At 43.9% G+C, this 22,844-nt stretch overlaps 1 protein-coding gene across 1 annotated transcript in view; it reads right to left on the bottom strand.

The window, feature by feature from the left end:
• The window catches only part of GLDC (glycine decarboxylase), a 99,240-nt gene extending 77,044 nt beyond the window's left edge, over window positions 1-22,196 (bottom strand). Inside the window, exons 1-3 of the mRNA XM_079926560.1 lie at window positions 21,692-22,196; window positions 21,072-21,150; window positions 2,249-2,384 (exon numbers count right to left, since the gene is read on the bottom strand). Of these exons, the coding sequence (XP_079782686.1) occupies window positions 2,249-2,384; window positions 21,072-21,150; window positions 21,692-21,946 (470 nt within the window). The 5' untranslated portion in view covers window positions 21,947-22,196. The remainder of the gene's footprint in view (window positions 1-2,248; window positions 2,385-21,071; window positions 21,151-21,691) is intronic.
• Between the last annotated feature and the right edge of the window lie 648 nt (window positions 22,197-22,844).

Here is a 22,844-nt window from a genome sequence, read left to right as displayed (position 1 = left end):
TTTGTGCGAAGTTTAAAATTACGTAGGGTATCAGGTTTACTCTCTAAAATGTCAAAATTGTCAAAGTTTGTAATCTTAGAGGGGGTTCATATTTCTCTCTGTGTGTGTGTGTGTGTGTGTGTGTTTTAGAGGTGACTAGATGTTTTAAAGGGAGAATGAGGGAGTCGGGAGGGGAATGAGCAGGGACTCAGTAGAGTCTGGGAAATGAAAATTTACAAAAACAGGAAGGGGGCCGTCCACATGAAACCCATCTGGGTTTGCTAACTGGTGCTCATAGAAGTTAGGCTCCTACCCAACCACAGAAGCTGGGAGACACGGACCCCATCTTCAGGAGTTGACTAGAACAAACAGTAAATTTGGGGGGTAGCTTTGAGTCTTCTCAGGCAGGCACTTACTTCTGGTTTTTTTTGTTTGTTTGTTTTTGCGGTACGCGGGCCTCTCACTGCCGTGGGCTCTCCTGTTGCGGAGCACAGGCTCCGGACGCGCAGGCCCAGCGGCTATGGCTCACAGGCCCAGCCGCTCCGCGGCATGTGGGATCTTCCCGGACCGGGGCACGAACCCGTGTCCCCTGCATCTGCATCGGCAGGCGGACTCAACCACTGCGCCACCAGGGAAGGCCCTTACTTCTGTTTTTGAGGGAAAAAATGGACTAACAGATGTCTCAATAGTCTGTCATAGGATGGCAGGTGGACAGCTTCTTATATGAGGCAATTATACTGAAATGAGAATTTTGGTCACTTGATTCAAATTAACTCTGACAGAATTTTATTAAATAACACCTATTTTTAAAACAGATGTGAAGTGTTCAGCAAATGTTTAAGGTATATTGCTGTGGAGCACGTACTTAGTATTTCAAAGGAGGCAATTCCATGCTTTCCCATGGGGGGTCCACATTCCCTTTACTAAAGTTGATTTTTTTTCTATATGCTAACCTAAAAGATAGTCTCTGCATCTTGCTATAAATACCTTTGAATTGCTGAGGCAATCACTTACTCTGTCCGTGCATAATAATGGTCCTACTAAAAATTAAATTTACCTCGTACACCAACCAACTTAAAAAAAAAAAAAAAATCACCCAGGAAGTATCAAAGCCTTCCCAGGCTTGGTTTGTTTCTACGCTAGAGATGGTAAGTGCACACATTCCTTTGGAGATAAGGTTATCAGTTGAAATAAAGTTTCAATTCAAAGATGCTGGTGTATACAATGGCACTGATCCAAAAACAGAGAAAGAAAGGCCCAGGGGTCCCCATCTTTCCTCCTCCATCATCAGACAATATTTTCCAGTGGGCAGAAGAAGCAGGTGCTCTGATCTGCTCTCAGGCACCTTTGAAGCCATGGTCTTTGCCCGTTAAGAAGTACCCAAGGTGTTTTATTGTTTAGTGTGTACTAGGACATGAACCTCTGTTTCCTTCTTTCTATCATACAGCAAACAGGAATGGAAAAGCAAGATCGCATGGAAGTTTTCCTCAAGTGCAGGAGAAACATTTTCATTTTGCACAACCTGTGGCAGCCAGAGTGGGCAGGGACAAGAACACCCCCTACCCCACCCCCTAGAGGACTAGGAACGAGAGTTATCTGATAGGTGAGGTGGCGGCAGAACAAGTAACATCAACAGCTCAGCCTTGTCTTTGATTGTTTCTAGAAGAGCCTGTTCACAGAATACACATGTTCTCTTTCTCTACAAAGTGCTAAGTAATAAAGCTAACATTTTCATCTCCATCTACCTGATACAATGTCTTCTTTTTTCAGTTGGTCATAAACCCAGAATATTGGTTTGGGGCAGGGAGCAGAGGGGGGGGGTTATAGTTAACTGTAGCTCCTAAAATCCCAGAGAGAAGACAATGGACCAAGATTTTGACTCACTGAGTAATCTGAGACAGCCTAAAATCCTAGTGTCTCCAAAGAATAAAGCCCTGAATCTGCCCACCTGCAGGTTTGATATCTTGCTCAAAAACGCTCACTGAGAACAAACACGGAGTCAGCAAGAGGAAGAGATGCCCAGCACCCACAATTTTGAGCTCTAGATTATTTTATGGGAATAAAAGTAGAAAGAAGCTTCTAAGTCCTCTACATTTGAGTAAGGAAATCTCCCAAGCCAGAGAAAGCCAGGTAGGTTCCTGCAGGTTAGGGATAGCACTAGAGTATGGGTGTCAGTGGGCAAGTGCTGAGGCTTTGGGGGGTGGGGACACAGAAAGAGTCATGCAAATCAAATCACAGCACTCCTGTTTTTCATCAAGAAATACATTACCATCCTGAGTTCTCCAGTAAGTTCCGCAAAATTGTCTGTGGCACTGAGCAGTTATAATAGCCCATGCCAATATATGATCTCCAGATCTGGTTCTTGCTGGAAATGGCATGCAGAGATGCAAGGATTTCATTTTCACCTGATTGTGGGAAAGAGAGAAATGTTACAGAGAGAAAATGTCTCAAAAGAGAACTCTAGTTATAGTTTTAAGCCCTAGTTTTGTTTGAATATTGACATGAGGAGAACAGCTATATGGGAAATATAAGAATCATCCTCTCAGCAACACTAAGTACTAGATGCAGGAACCTGAAAGATCCCCAAACAGCACTCAGTTACTCCTCAAGGTTGGTTCCTCATAATTTTTTTTGGCTCTTCTTTTTTTGGCTTTGTCAGAATTTCCCAGTATTGACACCTGCCTCATTCCAGTTTTCTTCTGTTCCCTTCACATGTTTTATCTACACCAAATAAAAATTCTGCTCCTGGTAAAATATTTTTCCTTTTATTCATTTTTTTTGGGGGGGGTTAATTTATTTTATTTATTTTTGGCCACGTTGGGTCTTTGTTGCTGCACATGGGCTTTCTCTAGTTGCAGCGAGCGGGGGCTTCTCTTCGTTGCAGCGCACGGGCTTCTTAGTGTGGTGGTTTCTCTTGTTGCGGAGCACGGGCTCTAGGCGCGCAGGCTTCAGTAGTTGTGGCTCATGGGCTCTCGAGCGCAGGCTCAGTAGTTGTGGCGCACGGGCTTAGCTGCTCCACGGCATGTGGGATCTCCCGGACCAGGGCTCGAACCCGTGTCCCCTACATTGGCAGGCGGATTCTCAACCACTGCGCCACCAGGGAAGCCCTGTTTTCCCTTTTAAATTGCCTTATACCAATAGTTGGTATGTCTTAAATAACACATGACCTACATTTTTCTCTAAAATTGCCGTGCTAATTCTGACACTTTTTCCTGTGTGTCGCTGAAAGGGCTACTTATAAAAGGCCCTTCACCCAACCAAGAAAATATCAGTTATAATAAAAGATCCACATGCAGGGTTTTTTTTTATATTTATTTATTTTCCTTATTTTTTCCCACTTTTTGTTTTTTTTTTTTTTTGGCTGCGTCAGGGTCTTAGTTGCAGCACATGGTATTTTCGTTGAGGCATGAGGCATGCGGGATCTTTTGTTACAGTGCACAGGCTCTTTGTTGTGGCGCATGGGCTTTCTCTAGTTGTGGCACTCAGGCTTCTCTCTAGTTGTGGCGTGCGGGCTCCAGGGCGCGTGGGCTATGTTGTTTGCGGCACACAGGCTCTCTCATTGAGGCGCGTGAGCTCAATAGTTGTGGTGCCCGGGCTTAGCTGCCCTGCGGCATGTGGGATCTTAGTTCCCTGACCAGGGATCGAACCTGCGTCCCCTACACTGGAAGGTGGATTCTTCACCACTGGACCACCAGGAAAGTCTTAACCAGCATTTTCATTAGGGAACTAGGTAATTAAGGAGGAATTATAAAAGTCCTTGGATGCAGATGAGACCCTATTTGGGGTCATGCACGTAATAACAGCATCTGACATTTTGAGCACTTACTCTTTGCCAGGAATTGTACCAAATGCTTTCCACATCGCTTTGGAAACTAAGGCTTGAAGAGAACCACTCACCTAAGGCTACACGATTTTAAATTAGCTACCCAGCCTAACTCCAGCTTCCACACTTTCCTGAATGTGCCAGATTTCGATCTGCTACTTATACTGCAAGATACTTTCTAGATACAAATGACCTTACCTGGTTCTTTCTCTGCTCCTCTGCATATAGTTAGATCATGCTACTAAAATTTAACTGAGATTTAACTACTTAGGCAAATGTCTGCCCCCTTTAAGATCTTACAGACTCAGGGACTTCCCTGGTGGTCCAGTGGTAAAGAATCCACCTTCCAATGCAGGGGATGCAGGTTCAATTCCTGGTTGGGGGACTAAGATCCCACATGCCACGGGGCAAGTAAGCCTGCATGCCACAACTACTGAGCCCGCGCGTCCTGGACCCTGCGCACCACAACTACAGAGCCCGTGCACCACAACTAGAGACAGAAAACCCGCATGCCACAACTAGAGAGAAGCCTGCGTGCCACAATAAAAGATCCCACGTACCTCAACAAAGACCCGACATAGCCAAAAAAAAAAATTAGGGACTCGGTCACTAAATCTTGGAATTGATTGATTTTATTGTTACAAATCTAGGTACAGCAATCTCTAAAATGGCAAACTGGCTAGGAAGATGCTTCACGATGTTTTAATTCTACTGAACTCTGTGACTGTTATTCTCATTAATCCTTCTTTATCTTCATTGAAAACACTGTCACCTTCCATCCTACCCTCCCACCCCACTTGCTTTCACAGTAAATAAATTCACAAGAGATGTGTCATTTTGCCAGACTAGGCTAACAAAAGAGGGGAGTAAGTATCAGTTTACAAGTATCGGTTTCATGAGTAAATACAACCCTACTGCCTTATGATGGACAATCTTGCCTTCTTCCACAGATTTAGGAACTATAGGTGAAAGTACAATAAAACAATATCTGAGGAGATACGCAAGTACAGCATCCTTAGGAACAATCATGCAAGAAATCCAATCACTTCCCAAAGTCTTCTTAGGGCAGAGTGATTAAGAAGCCCAGTAGGAGGGGAAATTAGCAGTGCCTGGCCCGCACCCAATTCAGCAAGGCCAGCTTCAATTAAGATCCTGTGCAAGAGGGACAGGTCCCTGTTCCATATTATGCCATGAGGACAAAAGGTCCAGCTCTCAAATGAGAACAGTCTTTGAAGGACTTTGTCAAATTAAGAGTTTAACCTTTGAGAGTCATACAGTATTGAGTAATATGATTTTTTTTCTACATTACAGAAAGATAATTCTATTGGTAGTGTGGATAGCTCAGAGAGGAGACTCTGGAAACAAGGGGATATGGTAAGAGGCCAGCACAATAGTCCAGGAGGGAGATGGTTCAGGGAGTGTTATGGGTTAAAGGGTTAAACTGTATCCTCTAAAGAGATATGCTTAAGTCCTAACCCCAGGTACCTAAACAATTATATAAAACAGCAGTGGCTGCTACGAGAGATGTTAATATTTATCTGGAGACCCTAAACTCTCAACTAGAATGGTGCAGGAACCTGATTCTTCCTTTTGCGAGAAAACCCATTCTCTCATACCTCCCAGCAGGGCTGAGGATGTTAGTACAAGTTCGTGTGCCCAGTGAAAGAGCTTCAGTTAGAGCCCAGTTCCCTTCTCATCCATTCTGCAGCCTATCCTGTCCATATGCCTTCACCACTGCAGACTAGCCAGGAACCCACTTCCACATCCCACATCAGTTCAGGGTGTCCATATATCAATACATATCATCATCCCTCATAGTTGCCAATGTCCTACACACTTGGATAAAACACTTGAAAAAATTTAAAGGCCAATTAGCATAAAAGAAGAGCAAAAAAATTAATTATAGATAAGTCCCAGAAGCATAAAAATGTTCAAACTTGACTTTTTAATCCTGTAACAGAGGAGACTTCCCTGGTGGTGCAGTGGTTAAGACTCCATGCTCCCAATGCAGGGGGCCGGGGTTCGATCCCTGCTCAGGGAACTAGATCCCCCATGCATGCCACAACTAAGAGTTCGCACGCCACATATAAGGAGCTTGCCTGCTGCTACTAAGACCCGGTGCAACCAAATAATCCTATAACAGATATACTCTAGTCCCTATGGGACCAAATTTTCCAAGCACCTGTGGGCTCTGCCCCTACCCAGATAGAGCTAATACAAATACAGCAGGCCCTCCAGGACCCACAGCTTCCAAATTTGTGGATTTCAACCAAGAATCAAAAATATTCGGAAAAAAAATTTTCAGAAAGTTCCAAAAAGCAAAACTTGAATTTGCCCGTGTTGGCAACTATTTACATATCATTTACATCGTATTTACAACTATTTACATAGAATTTACCTTGTATTAAAACTATGTACGTGGCATTTACATTGTATTAGGTATTATAAGTAAGCTAGGGATGATTTAAAGTATATGGGGAGGTTGTGCGTAGGTTATATGCAAATGCTGCACCATTTTATATAAGAGACTTGAGCATCCAAGGATTTTGGTATGGTGGAGGGTGGGGGTAAGGGGGCGCCTGAAGCCAATCCCTCCTGGATACTGAGGGACAACTGTATTCCCTGATTGGCCCTCATCATAGCCTGGTCTTGACAACCAATTTTACATTCTATTGGGAACAAAGTGAGTTAATAGAATGAGTAGTCCTCTGTACACCAAGCTAAAGGACACTCATGAGCCATGAAGAGTAGGGTAGGTACTTGGTCATGCTTCTGGAAGTTATAATGGTCTAAGAAACCTTTACCATTCACTCATCCATTGCTCATCATGACAACCTACAAGTCAAGACAGTCTGTGACTTGAAGAACAGAGAGTTAAACTGCTTCTTACTGTGATAAAATCAAGACCTCACCTAGAGATTATCATACTAAGTGAAGTCAAAGAGAAAGACAAATACCACATGATATCAGTTATATGTGGAATCTAAAAAATGATACAAATGAACTTCTTTACAGAACAGAAATAGACTCACAGACACAGAAAACAAACTTATAGTTACCAAAAGGGAAAGAGGAAGGGGGGATAAATCAGGAATTTGGGATTAACAGATACACACTACTATATATAAAACAGATAAACAACAAGGACCTACTATATAGCACAAGGAACTATATTCAGTGTTTTCTAATAACCTATAATGGAAAATAATTCAGTTATATGTATATAACTGAATCACTTTATACCTGATGCATCGTAAACCAACTATATGTCAATAAAGATAAATAAATTAAAAAAAAATCTAGACCTCAGGCTTTACCAGTCACATTTAATAAAAAACACTCCCCAAAAACACAACTTAATGAGTGTCTGGATTATTTCTAATGTTTGTTCCCTGGTCACCATTTCTCATACCTACTAATGAAATCTGACTTTGGTCCAATCAGCAGAAGAGCCAACCTAGTACATTTAGGAACCCAGAGTTTGAGTTACTATGTTAAATAATGCCAAGATCCAATGGACATGGAGAAAAGGGGAGAAGAGGGAAAAGTCCACAATCAGAGGTCTGCCGCTGAACCTCTCTGAAATGGAGCATAGCAGAAGCAGTCTCTAAGAGCAAGTTTTGGGGCATGATTGGTCTAAATAAAAGCCCAAATCCTAACCATGCAATATCCACCACTGTACTTCACAATAGAGTTAGATTCCTCTCCCCCTTGGAAAAGAATGCCTTTCTAGAGAAACAGGGTGGGATCCTTAAGTCCAAAGTGGCAGTCTTTTCCACCTACGTAGTAAAAGAAGCATTTTAAAAAGGCAATTGTGTCATCCAAACCCTGGGCAGCACAGCCCCAGGAAAGATGTGTGAACAAAGAGGAGAGAGGAAAATGATCAGCTTCCCCCCAGAGTGAGCCCCACAGCAGTGCACATTCCTCACTCTTGTCCTTCCAACTGGACAAAAACAGCTTCTTCCTGTTAACAGGCCCAATTCCAGTAACTATCTTCCTGAATATGAAGGACAATGAAACAAACCAGGGAGGAAATGAGACAGAATGAGAAAGGGAATGTCCATTAAAAAACACTTGGATGGATAAACAACAAGGTCCTACTGTATAGCACAGGGAACTATATTCAATATCCTGTAAGAAACCATAATGGAAAAGAATATAAAAAACTATATATATATAGATAGATAGATATACATATATATAAAATATGAAAAACTATATATATATATATATATCTCTGAATCACTTTGCTGTAAACCAGAAACTAACACAACATTGCAAATCAACTATACTTCAATTAAAAAAATAAATAAATAAAAACAAAACACTTGGAGACAAACTGTCATTCTCCAGACGTCTGCCTACAGCCTCAAAGAGCAGCCAGACCTTGCATTACTGTGCCCTCCCAGCCATGAAATTCCTTAGTCCTTTAGCGATCTAAGCAGTTAAGTTCTTTTCTTGTGGAATAAATACCTGCTTCTGACCTTGTTTATTCGTCTACCTCAGCACGTTGCATAACGCCCTGGTCCTAATGTACCAAGAACAGAGTTCAGTGACCTGGGCACCATTCCCTAAGAAACTACAGGTGGGTCTCACAATGTTCCTGCTTCTCAGAATTCAGAATGAATGCTTCCTCCTTACATAATTCCATATAAGAGCCTTTCCAATAGTAACTCCCTTGTCACTTGCACCTAAAACATCAAGGAGAATTTTGTACCAACCACTTCCCCAAATATACTTTCTGGTAGGAATAAGCTGATTTAGCTGTTAAATTTCTAGGCCTAGGTTTTAATTTCCCATACATGTGAACTTGGACAAGAACTAGGAGAATGTCATTAGAATAAACAGGCAGGCTATATGGGTCAAGATACCTGCTACACGCCAACACACACACACACACACACACACACACACACACACACAGTTCCCCACCTTTAACCCATTCCCAAACACACAATTTTTTCTTGCCACAATTATATGGAAAAATGTATCCACGCTTTGCTTTTGCTTTTCTGACAATCTAAAAATATTATGCCTAAGTTTCTACAGAGTATATATTATTCTACCATTTATATTAAAAAATAAATATCTATGGATATGTTGTATATTAACAGAATATCTCTGGGATGATTCTTAAGAAACTGATAAGTGAGAAGGGGTCTTGCTTACCCTGTATATCTTTTCATGCTCTTGAATTTTGGATAATACGACTGTCATTTATTCAAAAAATTTAAATTGAGTTAAAATGTTACACCCAGAACAAAATCCTGCTTGTGAAAGACATGGGTGCAGACATCTGCTGTCCCCACAGTGGCTGGCTGTCCACGGAGCATTTTCCAGGCAGCCCAGCAACGCACAGCATGGAGCAGCCATTCAACCAGCAACAGAGCCTCCCTCCCACTCCCTGCCCTTCACGTGCTTTGCAAGATTCTCAGAAAAGGACTCTAAGGAAATCATCAGGACTGGAAACCAAGAAACTCATATTTGAATTTCCCAGAAAGGGCTTTTTCTGCCAGAGGCTGAAGGGAAGAGCTGGGGCTAGAATGTGAGGACAGAGGCTGCTTTAGCATTTTTCTTGCCAAAGCTGCTCAGGAACCATGGCGGGGTGGGGTCCGGGGTCTCAAGATAAACAAACCATGGATGATAGCATATATCAGGATTTTCTGATTTCCTGAGTGGAAGCCAGAATTTGCCTACAAACTCCATCCTAATGTGTAGCCTTTTTCTAACTTCACCTAATCATTTGCAGCACCTCTCTCCCTGCCCCGTAAATAAGTGGGCTTAAGCATGGCTTAACCCCACTTACCCAGCCCATTAAACCCTACTCCCTCTTATTTGCCAAGTTTCTTTCCCTAGCAAAGGAGGGTTTCACAACCACAGTCTGCTGAATTATAGAATTTGTTCAGTCCAGGAAGGCAAACCAATCTATAAGCTCGTTAATGCAGAATAATGACATGGAAACTCTTTGAATTGAAAACGCTTCAAGACTGGCAGAGGGGCACCCACCCCATGCGGCAGGATGTGGTCTGGGCAGCACCACACAGGCCTGACCTGGGGCTCTGGCCCCCCAACCCTAAGCCTGCCAGGCTCTTTCCCATCTTCTTGATCAGCCGATTAATACCCCAGCTCACCCAGCCCCTCATGAGTCTTGGGAATTAGAACCCCTGGCCAGGCACTTCCAGCCGAGAGGGGCCAAGGCACGTCCAACCCGTGTTTCTGATGGCTCCATGGTCCCTCGTCTCCACAGGAGTGAGCAGTCCCTAGAGCTCTGCCTGCTCACCCAAGAGATATACAGGTTCAAGATCTTTATAGCAGCTGTAGGAAAACCAGAAGAGCATCCCATGGCAGGGTAGTGGGGACATGTCTGTTATTTACTTCTGGGACTTGGGTCACACTACTTTCTGTGGGAGACCTCGTCAGCCGCCCCTTTTCATTCCATCTATAAACATTTACAAAAGAAGTGTACAGAGAAACATTACAATTCATAATATTTACCTGGAACACCAGTTGACCTACGTAAGCAGGCCAAATGGTCAATTTGAAATGAGAATCAGAGTGGAAGTCCTGGAGTGTTTGTTTTTCCTCTTTGCTGCCCTGTGAGTAGCTTGTCACGGCCAGCAGAGCAAGAACAAGAAGGGACAAATATGTATTGAGTCCAACTTAAACAATTTAAGATGTTTGCAGGAAAGAGAGAATTTTTATAGATCAAAGGAATACAGGCATATGGAGAAATTTGTAATCCAGCCCAGAATCTCACCAACTAAATTATAATCTCTTTGTGGACAGAGGCATAGCGGTTGCTAGGTACATACTAGGTGCTCAGAAAATACAAGTGAATGAAAATTCACCTAAACTCCCACATATAGTTGTTAGCTCAATATTCACAATAACTCACCTAGCACAGAATCCACAATGACAAATCAATGTGCAAACGGTTCTCACATCCCTAAAGGCATGAACTTCAGAGAAACATTTCTAAAGGGAAACTTGCAGCTATTAAGCAAGTTCTGTGAAATAATACAGTGCCTACAATAATTTCATATTTTCCAAACTTTTGTTTCCTTATTGTTTAATCAGTTAGTACATTGGATGATATGGACATTGAGAATCCTTACTAAAATTCCCAGTTTGCATTTTTATTAAAATACTTCAGGTTTAACAAGTAAAACAAACCTGAGCAGTCAAAACGAGATCAAAGTTCTTCACACATCATATAACAGAGATTTCTAAAAGCAAAGCACAGTGCCATTTGGTGGGGTGAAAAGAGGACATAAGGAATAGAAGCCAGAACACTCACCCTCCTGAAAGCAGCGCACAACCTCGTTGTGGGCCCCCCCCTTCAGGCTCCCGAGCAGGTCAGGCCCCCCACGCCCATTCCCATAAGGTGCTCACTGAGCTCCCATCCCAATGTGGACGGATGGGACTGCCTCACCTGTCTCCCACCCCAGCCAGCCTGTGTGGACTTGAAGTCCTTGGCCACTTGACTTTACCAATCCTCAAACTAAGCTAAACTCAGGCACCCCATTCCTCTGTTCCTGCTCCCAGGTCACTAAATGATGCTGGGTGAGGGGATCCTAGCAAACCTTACAGATTCAAGCCATTAAATCTCAGCAGGTCTTCCATGCAGGGTGATCTAGGCCCCTCACTACCCAGATGATCACTTTCTCACTTTTCTAATGCTCTGTCTCACCCTTCCTGCCTCTCACTTAGATCATCAGACAGGCAGCCCCTAAACTCCTCCCACCTCAGAGTGTCCTTATGTAATCATGTGTACTTTTTTCTCTCTTATGCCTAAGAAAGGTCCAGAATATGATATTGAGGTCCACAAACCCCTGACTTAAAATGTAACCTCTGGCCTCTTGGATTACTTCATCTCAGGCTGCTCTGCCTGTGTCTTTTTCCATGCTCTATTTCCCAATATCCTGGTTTCCACTTTCTTCCCAATACTTCATCCATAGGAAATCTCACTCATTCTCATTAATTCATTCAGGAGACTCACTAAATCTGCAACTCCATCCCTAATCTCTCTCTTGAGCTCTAGACTCATTATTTCCAACTACTGATTCAGCTTTTTCAAATGCATGTTCCTGAGTACCTCAAATTCAGTTCTGCTCAAACAACACCCATGATCTCGTCTTCCTCTAGGACCCTCCTCTTCTCCCCGTTTGCTCTCTGTTAATGACATCTCCATCACCCCAAGACACTCAGCCTAGAAACTGACTGACAGTCCTACCTGCTGCCCCGCTGGACCGACCACCATGTTTGTACCAAAACCATACTTCCCACAGGCTGCTCCCAGGCAATTATTGATACTAAGCCCAGCAGGAGAACTAATGCAGACCCATTCCTGTAAGATGTGGGACTCCTCTGATGGGTGACTTTGGTTCAAGGACTCTGCTCAGTCTGACCAAAACTTTTTAGATCTGTGCTGCAGTCTATGATTCTTCTTACCCAATTCTTCCATCCTTCTCCCCCTCCACCAGGGTCAGACTTGCATCACAGTCTAAAGACTCCCCTGCCTTCTCATGCTCCCACTCTTACATATCTAATATCATCTTGGTGACTGCTTCCTGGTAGACACATTTAAAATCTCACCTCTAAAATCTCCAACAGGGCTTCCCTGGTGGCACAGTGGTTAAGAATCCGCCTGCCAATGCAGGCGACATGGGTTCGAGTCCTGGTCCGGGAAGATCCCACACACCGCGGAGCAACTAAGCCCGTGCACCACAACTACTGAGCCTGCGCTCTAGAGCCTGTGAACCACAACTACTGAGCCCGCAAGCCACAACTACTGAAGCATGCGTGCCTAGAGCCTGTGCTCCGCAACAAAGAGTAGCCCCCGCTCACCGCAACTAGAGAAAGACTTCGCGCAGCAACGAAGACCCAAGGCAGCCCAAAATAAAAAAAATAAATAAAATCTCCAACAATCTCCCAGCTGGTCTCCTTGCCTCTGTCTCAGAGGCACTCTGCAAAACACAGTTTGAATATGTCACTTCCCTCTGTAATAACTGTTAATGTCTCCCCACTATGTAGAGGAAAACAAATCCTTTATCATGGCTTTGGGCCCTCCATACCTTGCTTTCCATACCTCTCTGCAGCTCAATATTCTACACACATGGTCTACTCACCATCCTCAAATAACCATGTTAGGTTATTTGAGGCATGTCCACACTTCCAAGCCTCTGCTCATGCCATAACCTCAGCTAAACCATTCATCCTATTTGCAGACCTAAGGAGCTATTCAGTATCTATCTCCCTATCAGTTTTAACCTACAGTCAGGGACCATATCTTTATCACCCTTTACTTCCTGATTCTTGCATCCTCAGTGCCTAAAGCAGTATTGTATTTTCCATTGAAGTCTCTCAAGGAATTAAAGTAGATGGAGGAGGCTATAGACATAGATTTGGTGATAGTGGCTTATAACCCAATGGTGACAAAGGGGAGTAGGTTGGGGCATTTAGTCTATGGGCAAATGGCCCTATGTACCTCAATAGTCCTCAAGAGTAATACCATATTTAAAGCACAGTATATTTTATTTTGATAGCATTGAGTACTTTTAAAAGTTAGATAAAATTCATTATAATTTATGATAGCAAGTATATGCTAATTTAGATGAATGTGGTAGTTTTTTAAATATCTATGCAGAAGATTTTTAGGGCAGTGAAAACACCCTGTATGCTACTATAATGGTGGATACATGTCATTATACACTTGTTCAAACCCACAGAATGTGCAACACCAAGAGTGAACCCTAATGTAAACTACGGACTCTGGGTGATGATGATGTGTCAACGTAGGTTCATCAGTGGTAACAAATGTACCCCTCTGGTGGGGGATGTTGATAATGAAGGAGGCTGTGCATATGTGGAAGCAAGAGGTATAGGGGAATTCTCTGTACTTTCTGCTCAATGTTGCTGTGAACCTAAAACTGCTCTAAAAAGGAACGTCTATTAAAAAAAATTTTGCGTGCAATCTTGTTTACACTCCTCCCTTCGAAAGGTGTAAACTAATTCCCCTTCCCTTGAATTTGGGCCAGTCTTAGTGACTCACTTTTATGAACAGCATATGATATAAATGATACTATAGAACTTCCAAGACTAGGTCATAAAAAGAATAGTTTCTGCCTGGCTTTCCTTCTCTCCTGAATCACTGGCTCTGCAGGAATCCAGTTGCCATGTTGTGAGGACACTCAAGCAGTCTGTGGATAGACCCATGTGAGGAGGCACCAGGGCCTCCCGCTAACAGCCAGCACCAACTTGCCAGCCATGTTTATGAGCCACTTTGGAAGTGGCTCCTCCAGCCCTAGTTGAGCGTCCACCAACGTGAGACCACAACCTCATGAGTGATTCAGCCAGAACCACCTAGCTTAGTTGCTCCTGGATTCTTGACCCACGGAAACTGTGAGGATAATAAATGTTCATTGTTGCTTTAAGCCACAGTTTTGTAGTAATTTCTTATTAAGCAAGAGATAACTAATACAGTAACTTTGCCAATTTTTAAAAATATTGTTAAAGAATTCCATTTACATAAAATCTTTGATGGTGCTGGATGAATTCCATGATCCTTTAACAAGATGAAGAGGAAAAGTTGTTTTATATTTTAAGTTCTTTGTCTCGATCACATGACCTATTTGGCCCCTCATCACCATATGTCAGCATGTTTGTATCCTTGCATGTCAAAAAATAAGCAAGTCCTGTGAAAGGATTTCAATCCAAAATGGAACCCAAGGGGAGTTCCCTAGTGGCCACTGTTGTGGCCCAGGTTCAATCCCTGGTCGGGGAACTCAGATCCCACAAGCCACGTGGCCCGTCCACAAAAAAAAAAAAAAAAAAAGGAACAATTTGAGACAGCAGAAACATAAAAATTGAAGAGGAAAAGGATGAGACTCATACAGCCAAATGAAGATAAGGTGCTATCAGCAAAAGGACTATTAAGAAAAAAAAAAAGGAACCCAAGGATATGAAATGGAGAATCTCACACATGCTCCCTCAGAAGAACAGAACTTAAGAACTGAGAGACTGATTTCCTGTAAACGCCTGATTTACAGAAGACTGAGACTTATCTCCAGACCAATGAACATCCACCAAGAATCTCTCCATACTCAAGCCAATGAACTTACTGGCTGGGTTCTGGCTGGATGTCCCTCTCTTTGTGCTCCCTGCCCAAAACACAACCTGCCCCAGACCCTCAGTAACTTGTTTGCAGCTTCTACAGCACATGTCTCCTAAATTGCAATTTCTCTGCTATTCCCAAATAAACTCAAATTTCTGGTAATTTGAGCTTGTTTCAGTTTACATCCTTATTTAGATTGATAGTTCAAAATATCTTAATGCTTAAAAATGATACTTTACAAAGACTGAGATTTCTCACTTGGTGTTCTAGTTTCAAAAGGAAGGGGAAAAAACTGATCACAATTTATTTTAGGATTCATCTCTTTTAAAATAAATATTTTCACCTCTCCACTTTTATCAGGATATATCACCACATATTTTTCTGAAATATCCCTGTAGTATAATAAGAAATATCTCTGGTCTTTGGTATTTCCTGAGTGACAAGAGTATCTTGTGTTATTCATACTCAAGTTCTTTTGAGCACACCTGAGTATCTGCTAATAAAGTGATTAGGGTGGGGTTCCTAAATAGCCTCAGGATGTGGCTGGTCAGCAAAAAGACCAAGTGATTAGAGGGCTGGAACTTTCAGGCCCACCAATTGACCTCAGGGAAAAGGAAGGGGGGAGGGGTTGCAGGATAAGCTCTATAAAAACAGCAGAGTTGATGAGCTTCTGGGCTGGCTAATACATCCCTGTGCTGGGAAAGTGGCCCACCCCAGTTCCATGGGGGCAAAAGCTCCTGTGCTTGGGACACATCCAGACCCTACCCTACGTACCTCTTCATTTGGCTGTTCACCTGTATCTCTTATAATATCCTTTATAATAAACTAGTAAATGTAAGGAAATGTTAGTGTTCTGTGAGCTGCTCTAGAAAATTAATTGAACCAGAGGAGGGGGTCCAATTTATAGCTTGTTGGTCAGAGCCCAGGTGAAAACCCTAACTTGTGATTGGCACCTGAAGTGGGGGCAGTTTGGGGGGACTTAATCTGTGAGGTCTGATGCTATATGCAGGTAGACAGTATCAGAAGTGAGTTAAATCGTAGGACAACCAGTTGGTGTCCCCTGAGAACTGAAAATTGCTCGGTGGTGTTGGAAAACACTCCAGAATCCCCCAAATCATTGACAGCATAATTATTCTATTAAGATTCCATCCAGGATGAGACTATAACAATACTCAAATAATTCCATAATTATGCTTCACACATTGCATTTTGCCATTTTCTTTTTCTCAATGAAGGAGCTGCCTTTTTGTGTTTTTCCCTTCTTATAATAACATATTTTACACACAAAGAAAACATAGTCAATGTAAAGATTTTGTCTTTGTTTCTAACAGGAAAAGATATACCTCAACTTCTCACATTGTTTTCAGAAATCCCTGTTTTTCTATCCAATTTCACATCACTTCTGTACACTCACAGCATTTTATTCATGTTTCTTATGACATCTTGGACACTTTAACTTTCTGAATCAATTTATGTTAAGATGTAAGCTCCTTGAGGATAGTGACTATGTTTTCTCATACATTTATCCTCACAGTTCCTCGCCTATAGTAAATAGCCATAAACACTTACAGTTTAGACAATATGTTGACTGTCCAAGGTATCAGTCAGATCAGCAGGGGTCTGCCTAACAAGAATTTATGACAAAAATAAAAGGACAACAGACTGCTGTGAGAGTCTAAACATATAAATAAGGAATAGCCAGACCACAGAACTTTCACCCACAACCTGCAGCAACCTACTCAGGAAACCAACCCCCTTACCTACAATAAACCACCTCTGAACTCAGCCTGCTACAGATTAGACTTGCAGAAAGCCATCTTTTGCTATCTTCAGTGACAATGGAGGAAAATGAATGATAACTTCTGTAACAATTGGCCCAGAAGGGCCAGGACTTGATTAATAACCGACAGCTTCCCTACTCTCGGTCCCTGCTTCCAATTTAGGACCAACCAGACAAAGCCAAACAAGCAGCCCTAACCAATCACATAGGAAGCCCTGCTTGAATTGGCCCACCTACCGCTTGCCCAGGCCAACAGGGCACACCTGAAGCCTTTCCTTTATTTCACTATGAGGTCTTCCCACTCCTCTGCAAAGCAGAAGGCTGACTCCTAGAGCAAGTTCAGAATAAACAGCCTTTGCTTTTCTCATTTGGCTGGTCTTTATTTATTTCCACAGTTGTATAATGAAAATCCATTGGAATTATCCTAAAGATGAAATAATAATTCATATGTGCTGGGAACTGAAGGAGCTAGGAATGGCCAAAGGAGAGATTTGTCAGAGACTGAAGAGTTTACAGGTTGCATCTCACAACAGACTTAATCCAGCTGAAAGATAATTGACGCCCACAGCCAGGGGAACAACTGCCCTGTAGGTGTATTTGGGGTCAGTTCAGAAGAGTGCCCGTGGACTTCCCTGGTGGCGCAGTGGTTAACAATCTGCCTGCCAATGCAGGGGACACGGGTTCAATACCTGGTCTGGGAAGATCCTATATGTTGCAAAGCAGCTAACAGCATGTGCCACAACTACTGAGCCTGCGCTCTAGAGCCCACGAGCCACAACTACTGAGCCTGCGCACTGCAACTACTGAGCCTGTGCACTGCAACTACTGAGCCCACACACCACAACTACTGAAGCCCATGAGTTCTAGGGCCCATGTGCCCCAACTACTGAGCCCGTGTGCTGCAACTGCTGAAGCCCGCACGCCGAGCCCGTGCTCTTCAACAAGAGAAGCCACCGCCATGAGAAGCTCGTGCACCACGACGAAGAGCAGCCTCTACTCACCACAACTAGAGAAAGCCCGCACGCAGCAACGAAGACCCAATGCTGTCAAATATTAAAAAAAAAAATGGAAGAGTGTCCAACCCCACCTGGGTGACAGTCACCACCTGCAGCTGCGTTACACAATACCTCCTCCCTCTGCTCACTGCCCTCCATTAACCATTTATTAAAATCACTCTAACGATATCTCTTAGAATACAAAGTTCTCACAAGACCATCAAAAGTCTCATTCTGACAGCTCAGCCGGTCAATTCTGGTTGAATAACTTGAACATTAAAGGGTTTAGTGTCTCCTCTCTCTTCCTAAGCATGCTCACAATAAGCAATGTGCAATTTTGTGTAAACTTTAAACCCTGCTTCTGTGAACTTACAGGCTAGTTCAGTCTGGTTCGCTTGAGATGGCTTCACTGAAAATACTATACAGAGAGGCATATCATAGCCGAAAGTAATTGGCATGGTTCATAAAGTATTTAAATTTTGTATTAATAACAAAATAAATACATAGTTATTGTAGAAAATCTAGAAAAAGCAAAGGAATAAAAAGAAATCTAAAATCATCCGTAATGGCACCATACAGAGAAACAAATGTTCCCACTGACATATATCCTTCTAGTTTTTTTTGTTCTTTGTGTATGTCAGTGAGGGATGGAGAATTCACTTGACTAGATGAATCTGACAGGGTTTTGAACTGAATATCTTTGCTTGTTTCTCTAAAGTATGGCTTACTGTGAAGCCAACTAATGATCAAGGTATTCTTTCAAGGCACTTCCTGAAGTGTCCAAGGGGAGGGGGAGCATCCTGCGGGACAGCTGGACCCTCTGTACCTCCCTGACTCTGTCGGGCCACTCTGTCCTGTACAAGCTGGTCCCTTTAGCTCCAGCAGTCTCCCCCAGCCTTGTCCAGCAGAGCATAACTACCCACCCTTCGATACCCAGCCCTAGTCCTGAACTTTTGTCATCCCTTCCCTCGCCCTGGCAGCGGGCCTGAGTGTTCTCACACCTGTGCTCTCAGCCTGCCGCTGCATTTCCACTAGGGCAGCTGGCAAGTGGCAGAGTGATTCCAGTGTGATTGGCCTTGTGCATACCCGTAAACTGGATGCTCTGGAAGAGTCAGGACAGGAGTTTTCTACTTTATACACCCACCCCCTTGCAGAGGACACAACGAAGACAATGTAGACTGACGGCTGGAGTGTGAACAGCAGCTGGTCTGTGTGGGGTGAATTCTGCCTTCACCGCTTACCAGTGGTGACCTTGAGCAGGATTCTTACCCTCTGTATGCCATGGTTTCTTCATCTTTAAAACAGAGTTGTGAATGGTAGTTACCCCTCCGGGTTGTAATAAGGATTAAATTAATACATGAAATACACTTTAAAAAGTGCCCAGCACATGGTAAGCACTACATAAAGATTTGAGATTATAAAGTTATGCATAAGCACTAACCCAAGTATCTCCATGCTGCTACAGCTCTCACAATCTTCTTTTTCCTTAGCAATGAGGGATTTAAGACTCATCTAACTAGCTCTTATTAGTTTTCTCTGTATGCAGTGAACAAATATTTGGTCTAGAATTCCTCTGACTACAGTAGAACACAGGCATTCAGCATTCACGTGAAACCAAGTTTGGATAATGCTGCTCCACTGTTAAATGAAAATGCTTCTGCTAGAGGTTACCTGTACCAATTTGCTCTCCTCACGTGGAACACATTCATTACCCATGACGTGTGCACACCTCAGATGAAAACACTGATGCCTTCTGTGCTGCCCACGACCACCTCCCCCTCCCCCTCCCCCCCATTTCCGCCCCCAGCTCACTTCCAAGTAGCAAGCTTTGCTGGAGAGCCAGCCCACTTCAGGGCAACGGGGGACTCCTGACTGTGCAATATTTTCTGAGTCACCTCAGACTAACCAGATGGAACCGGCCCCAAGTCTCACAGAAGCTGGGTTTAAAGTTTACACTTAAATTGCAAATTACTTATCAGAAGTCTGCTTCTAAAGAGGAGAGGAGGAGAAATGGAATCCCCCAAGGTTCAAATTAGTCAGCTGGAAACAAGCACCTGAACTAAAAAAGGCTAGATAGCTTTGACATGGTTCCTAGATGCTAATGTTCTTCAGGAACATTTTATTTTAGAGTATATGGTAAAAGGGCTGACCTAACATGTCCTGACTTTGAAAGTCTCAGGAGGGCTTTTACTTATTCAAATATTCACCGATGGCTTGCTTCAAAAATATATAACTCTTCACTGTAAACATTCAATTAATCAGGATTCTGATTTCCTAAACCTTAAGCAGATAAGGCTTCCAGCTATCCCCAAGTCTCAGTCAGTTCAATTGGACAAAAAGCGCATATTTTCTTCTATGAACAAGGTCCCTGCTGTCAGGGGAAATGGTTCAGATTTGAAACTAACAAAGGGAGCAGCCCTCAGCACACCCTGAGTTACAGCATCAGCCAGCTGGAGCTGGACCTGCTTCATACCTCAAGTTCTATACTTTAAAACAAAATAAAGCTTGCCTTCCACATATCCTTTCTGTTCCAAAACGTAAAATAAACCAATTGTCTTCTCTTCACTTGACTCCAGAAGTAAGAGATAGCATTTTTATGATTCAAAACCATGAGAATTCTTTCCTGTTTATAAGAAAAAAAAAAAAAGCTCTTCAGCTCTGCCTATTTGCCTTTAATTTTTTGTGGATTCGTGCTCAGCCCATGGAAGTCAAATAATCTTCAGACCATTAAAAATATTTTAAATATAAAATAAAATTCTCTTTCTGTTTGAATTTTAAAAATAAATAAAAAATAAATAAAAATAATAAAATTCTAAGAGAGTCTATGGTTAAACTAAGATTTCTTAATCAAGCATGAATCTTATTTCTGTTTCTCTATAAAAATCATTCAAGCTTTAAAAGTACTGCTGCCTTTCAGTAGGTATAAATAGTAAAATTTGGATGTGAGAGAGAACAATCTGAAGCTACTGTGGTATAAAGAACCTTGGGGTAGGAGGCCAGATGTCTGGGTTTCCTATTTTTGTCACTCCCCTGTTTGCATGACTGTAGGCAATTCCTTTTCCCTTCTGAGTATCCTGATCTGCAGAGAAGTGATGACACCTCTCAAGCCAAAGGATGGGAGAACCATGGCCTGGGACAGGTGCCTGGAAAGTTGGGAGTCCTCTACACGTGTTTGTGCACTGCCTTCCCCTGGGAAGTTTGCTGTCTCCACGCTGAGATAAAGAACTGAATTATTCCACCCTCTTCCGCCCCGTGCGGTACCCAACGCTGATTTATTTTCATAAACATTCTCCCTCCTGAGCAATCCTAACCCACAGCTGGACTTTCAAAGACCATAGAAGACAAATAGGCCAGAGCAAGCGGAATCTCCCGGTCACTTACAGACTGGGTCATCCATTTTCAAGGGTCTTTTCAAGCGGATGCTGGCGGGGACGGTCTTCTCGATCAGTTCATCAATGCTCTAAAATTAAAACGCAAGTCCGTGAACACTAAAGGCAGAGGAAATTGCTTCTCAGTTAAAAGTCACCTCTGCATTTTGCATCTACAAAGGCTTGTGGGAAACTTCATTTAAATTGTCTAATTAGGGTTTCTTTCTAAAAAGAACAACTTTGAACAAACCAAAAATCACTGGAGAAAATTAATAATGAGTCGGGGTAGTGATTCGGCCACTTCGGGCTGGATTTCAGTGGGCAACCGGAGATAATCGGATAAATCAGAAGGTCCTTCTCTTGCAAAGTGAGAGCTCATCTGCAGGGCGACTTAGGTTGAAAAATATACGGTTTTGAGGCGCGAAGAGCGGGTGGAGGAGAAAGTAACCTGGTGGGAGCAGGCTGGGGCACGCAGACCGAGCGCGCGTGCTCGCTCCCACACCAGGGGCCCCGGGCCAGGCTGCGGGTCCCACGCGGAGCGAAGCAGAGCTCCTGGCGGGGGCCGGGAGGCCGTACGGGCAGAACCCGGGCGGCGCAGGGTGAGGCCTCTGAGGGCCGGGTTGGGGTCCTTACCGCCAGCCCCAGGGCCTGTAGCATCTCCCTCTGGTCTTTGTCCCCGGGGCCGATATGCCTCCTAGCAAAGTCGTCGTGTCTGGGCAGGAGGCGCTCGAGGAGGCGCGAGGCCCCAGCCCCGCCGCTATCCCCGCCGCCGCTACTGCTGTCACGGCCGCACGGCGCCCAACGAGGCCCCGCGCCTCCAGCCAGGCGGCGGCCGCCCCCGACTCTGCAACCCAGACGCAGTCCCCAGGCCCTGGCGCACGTCTGCATGGTGGTGGTCACCGTCCCCTGCCGGGCCGGCGAGGGTCAGCTACGCTTTCGGCTCCTCTTCTGGTCGCGGTCCCCTGGGTAGCGGCTGCCCCCGGGTGGCTGGAGCCCCTCCCCGCTGGATGACCGAAGGGACGGATGGATGGTCAGAAGCAATGAATGGGTGCCGCGCTGAGCCCGGACACGCGCGCAAAGTTGTTACTCCACTCGAGGCACCTGCTTCGCACACTTTAAGCGTCGTTCTGGGGGTGGGCAGTGGGATACGGCCAGGAAACGCTCGGCCAATGGGAGTGAACGGAAGGGCGGGGGCGGGGTAGACCCCGCCCCCCGCCCCCTTTCCCTACCCCCTCCTCAGGCCCTCTGCTCCTCTCCCGGAGCCTTCCATTCTCAATTACTCCTACTCCATCTCTGGTTGACGCGGGGCGGGGGCGCTCCATGCGCTCCGTGCCAGAGGCCACGGGCGTAGTGCCTGGGGAATTCAGCTGAGATGGAAGAGGATTCCAACAGAGAAGCCAGACTCAAAGAGTTGGATAGTCTCCATTAATTTTAGGGTATCTTTCCTGTCATATCTCATGGAAACCAATATGCACAGATGAGAGTTATTATATAGTTGTAGGATCATGAGCGAGTTGCCCAATCTCTGAGTTTAGGTTTCCGCATCTCATACCGCTGGATGGGATTTAAAAAGAGATTATGCATTGAAAGCACTGCCATAACACTAGCCTTGAGCTCTCTCTCTCTCTCTCTCTCTCTCTCTCTCTCTCTCTCTCCTCCTTCCCCCCACCCACGCCCCCGCCGCAGGTGTGTGGTATAAAAATGCAAAAGATACAAAGGTATACATTTTGCACTGTCATCTTAGTTGGAAAATTATTTATACCTGGATATTTTTGAAATCTAATCT

Source organism: Stenella coeruleoalba (assembly GCF_951394435.1).
Source record: "Stenella coeruleoalba genome assembly, chromosome: 7".
NCBI lineage: Eukaryota > Metazoa > Chordata > Mammalia > Artiodactyla > Delphinidae > Stenella > Stenella coeruleoalba.
The sequence above is the reverse complement of the archived record's forward strand: the minus strand, read 5'-3'. Positions and strand labels throughout refer to the sequence as shown.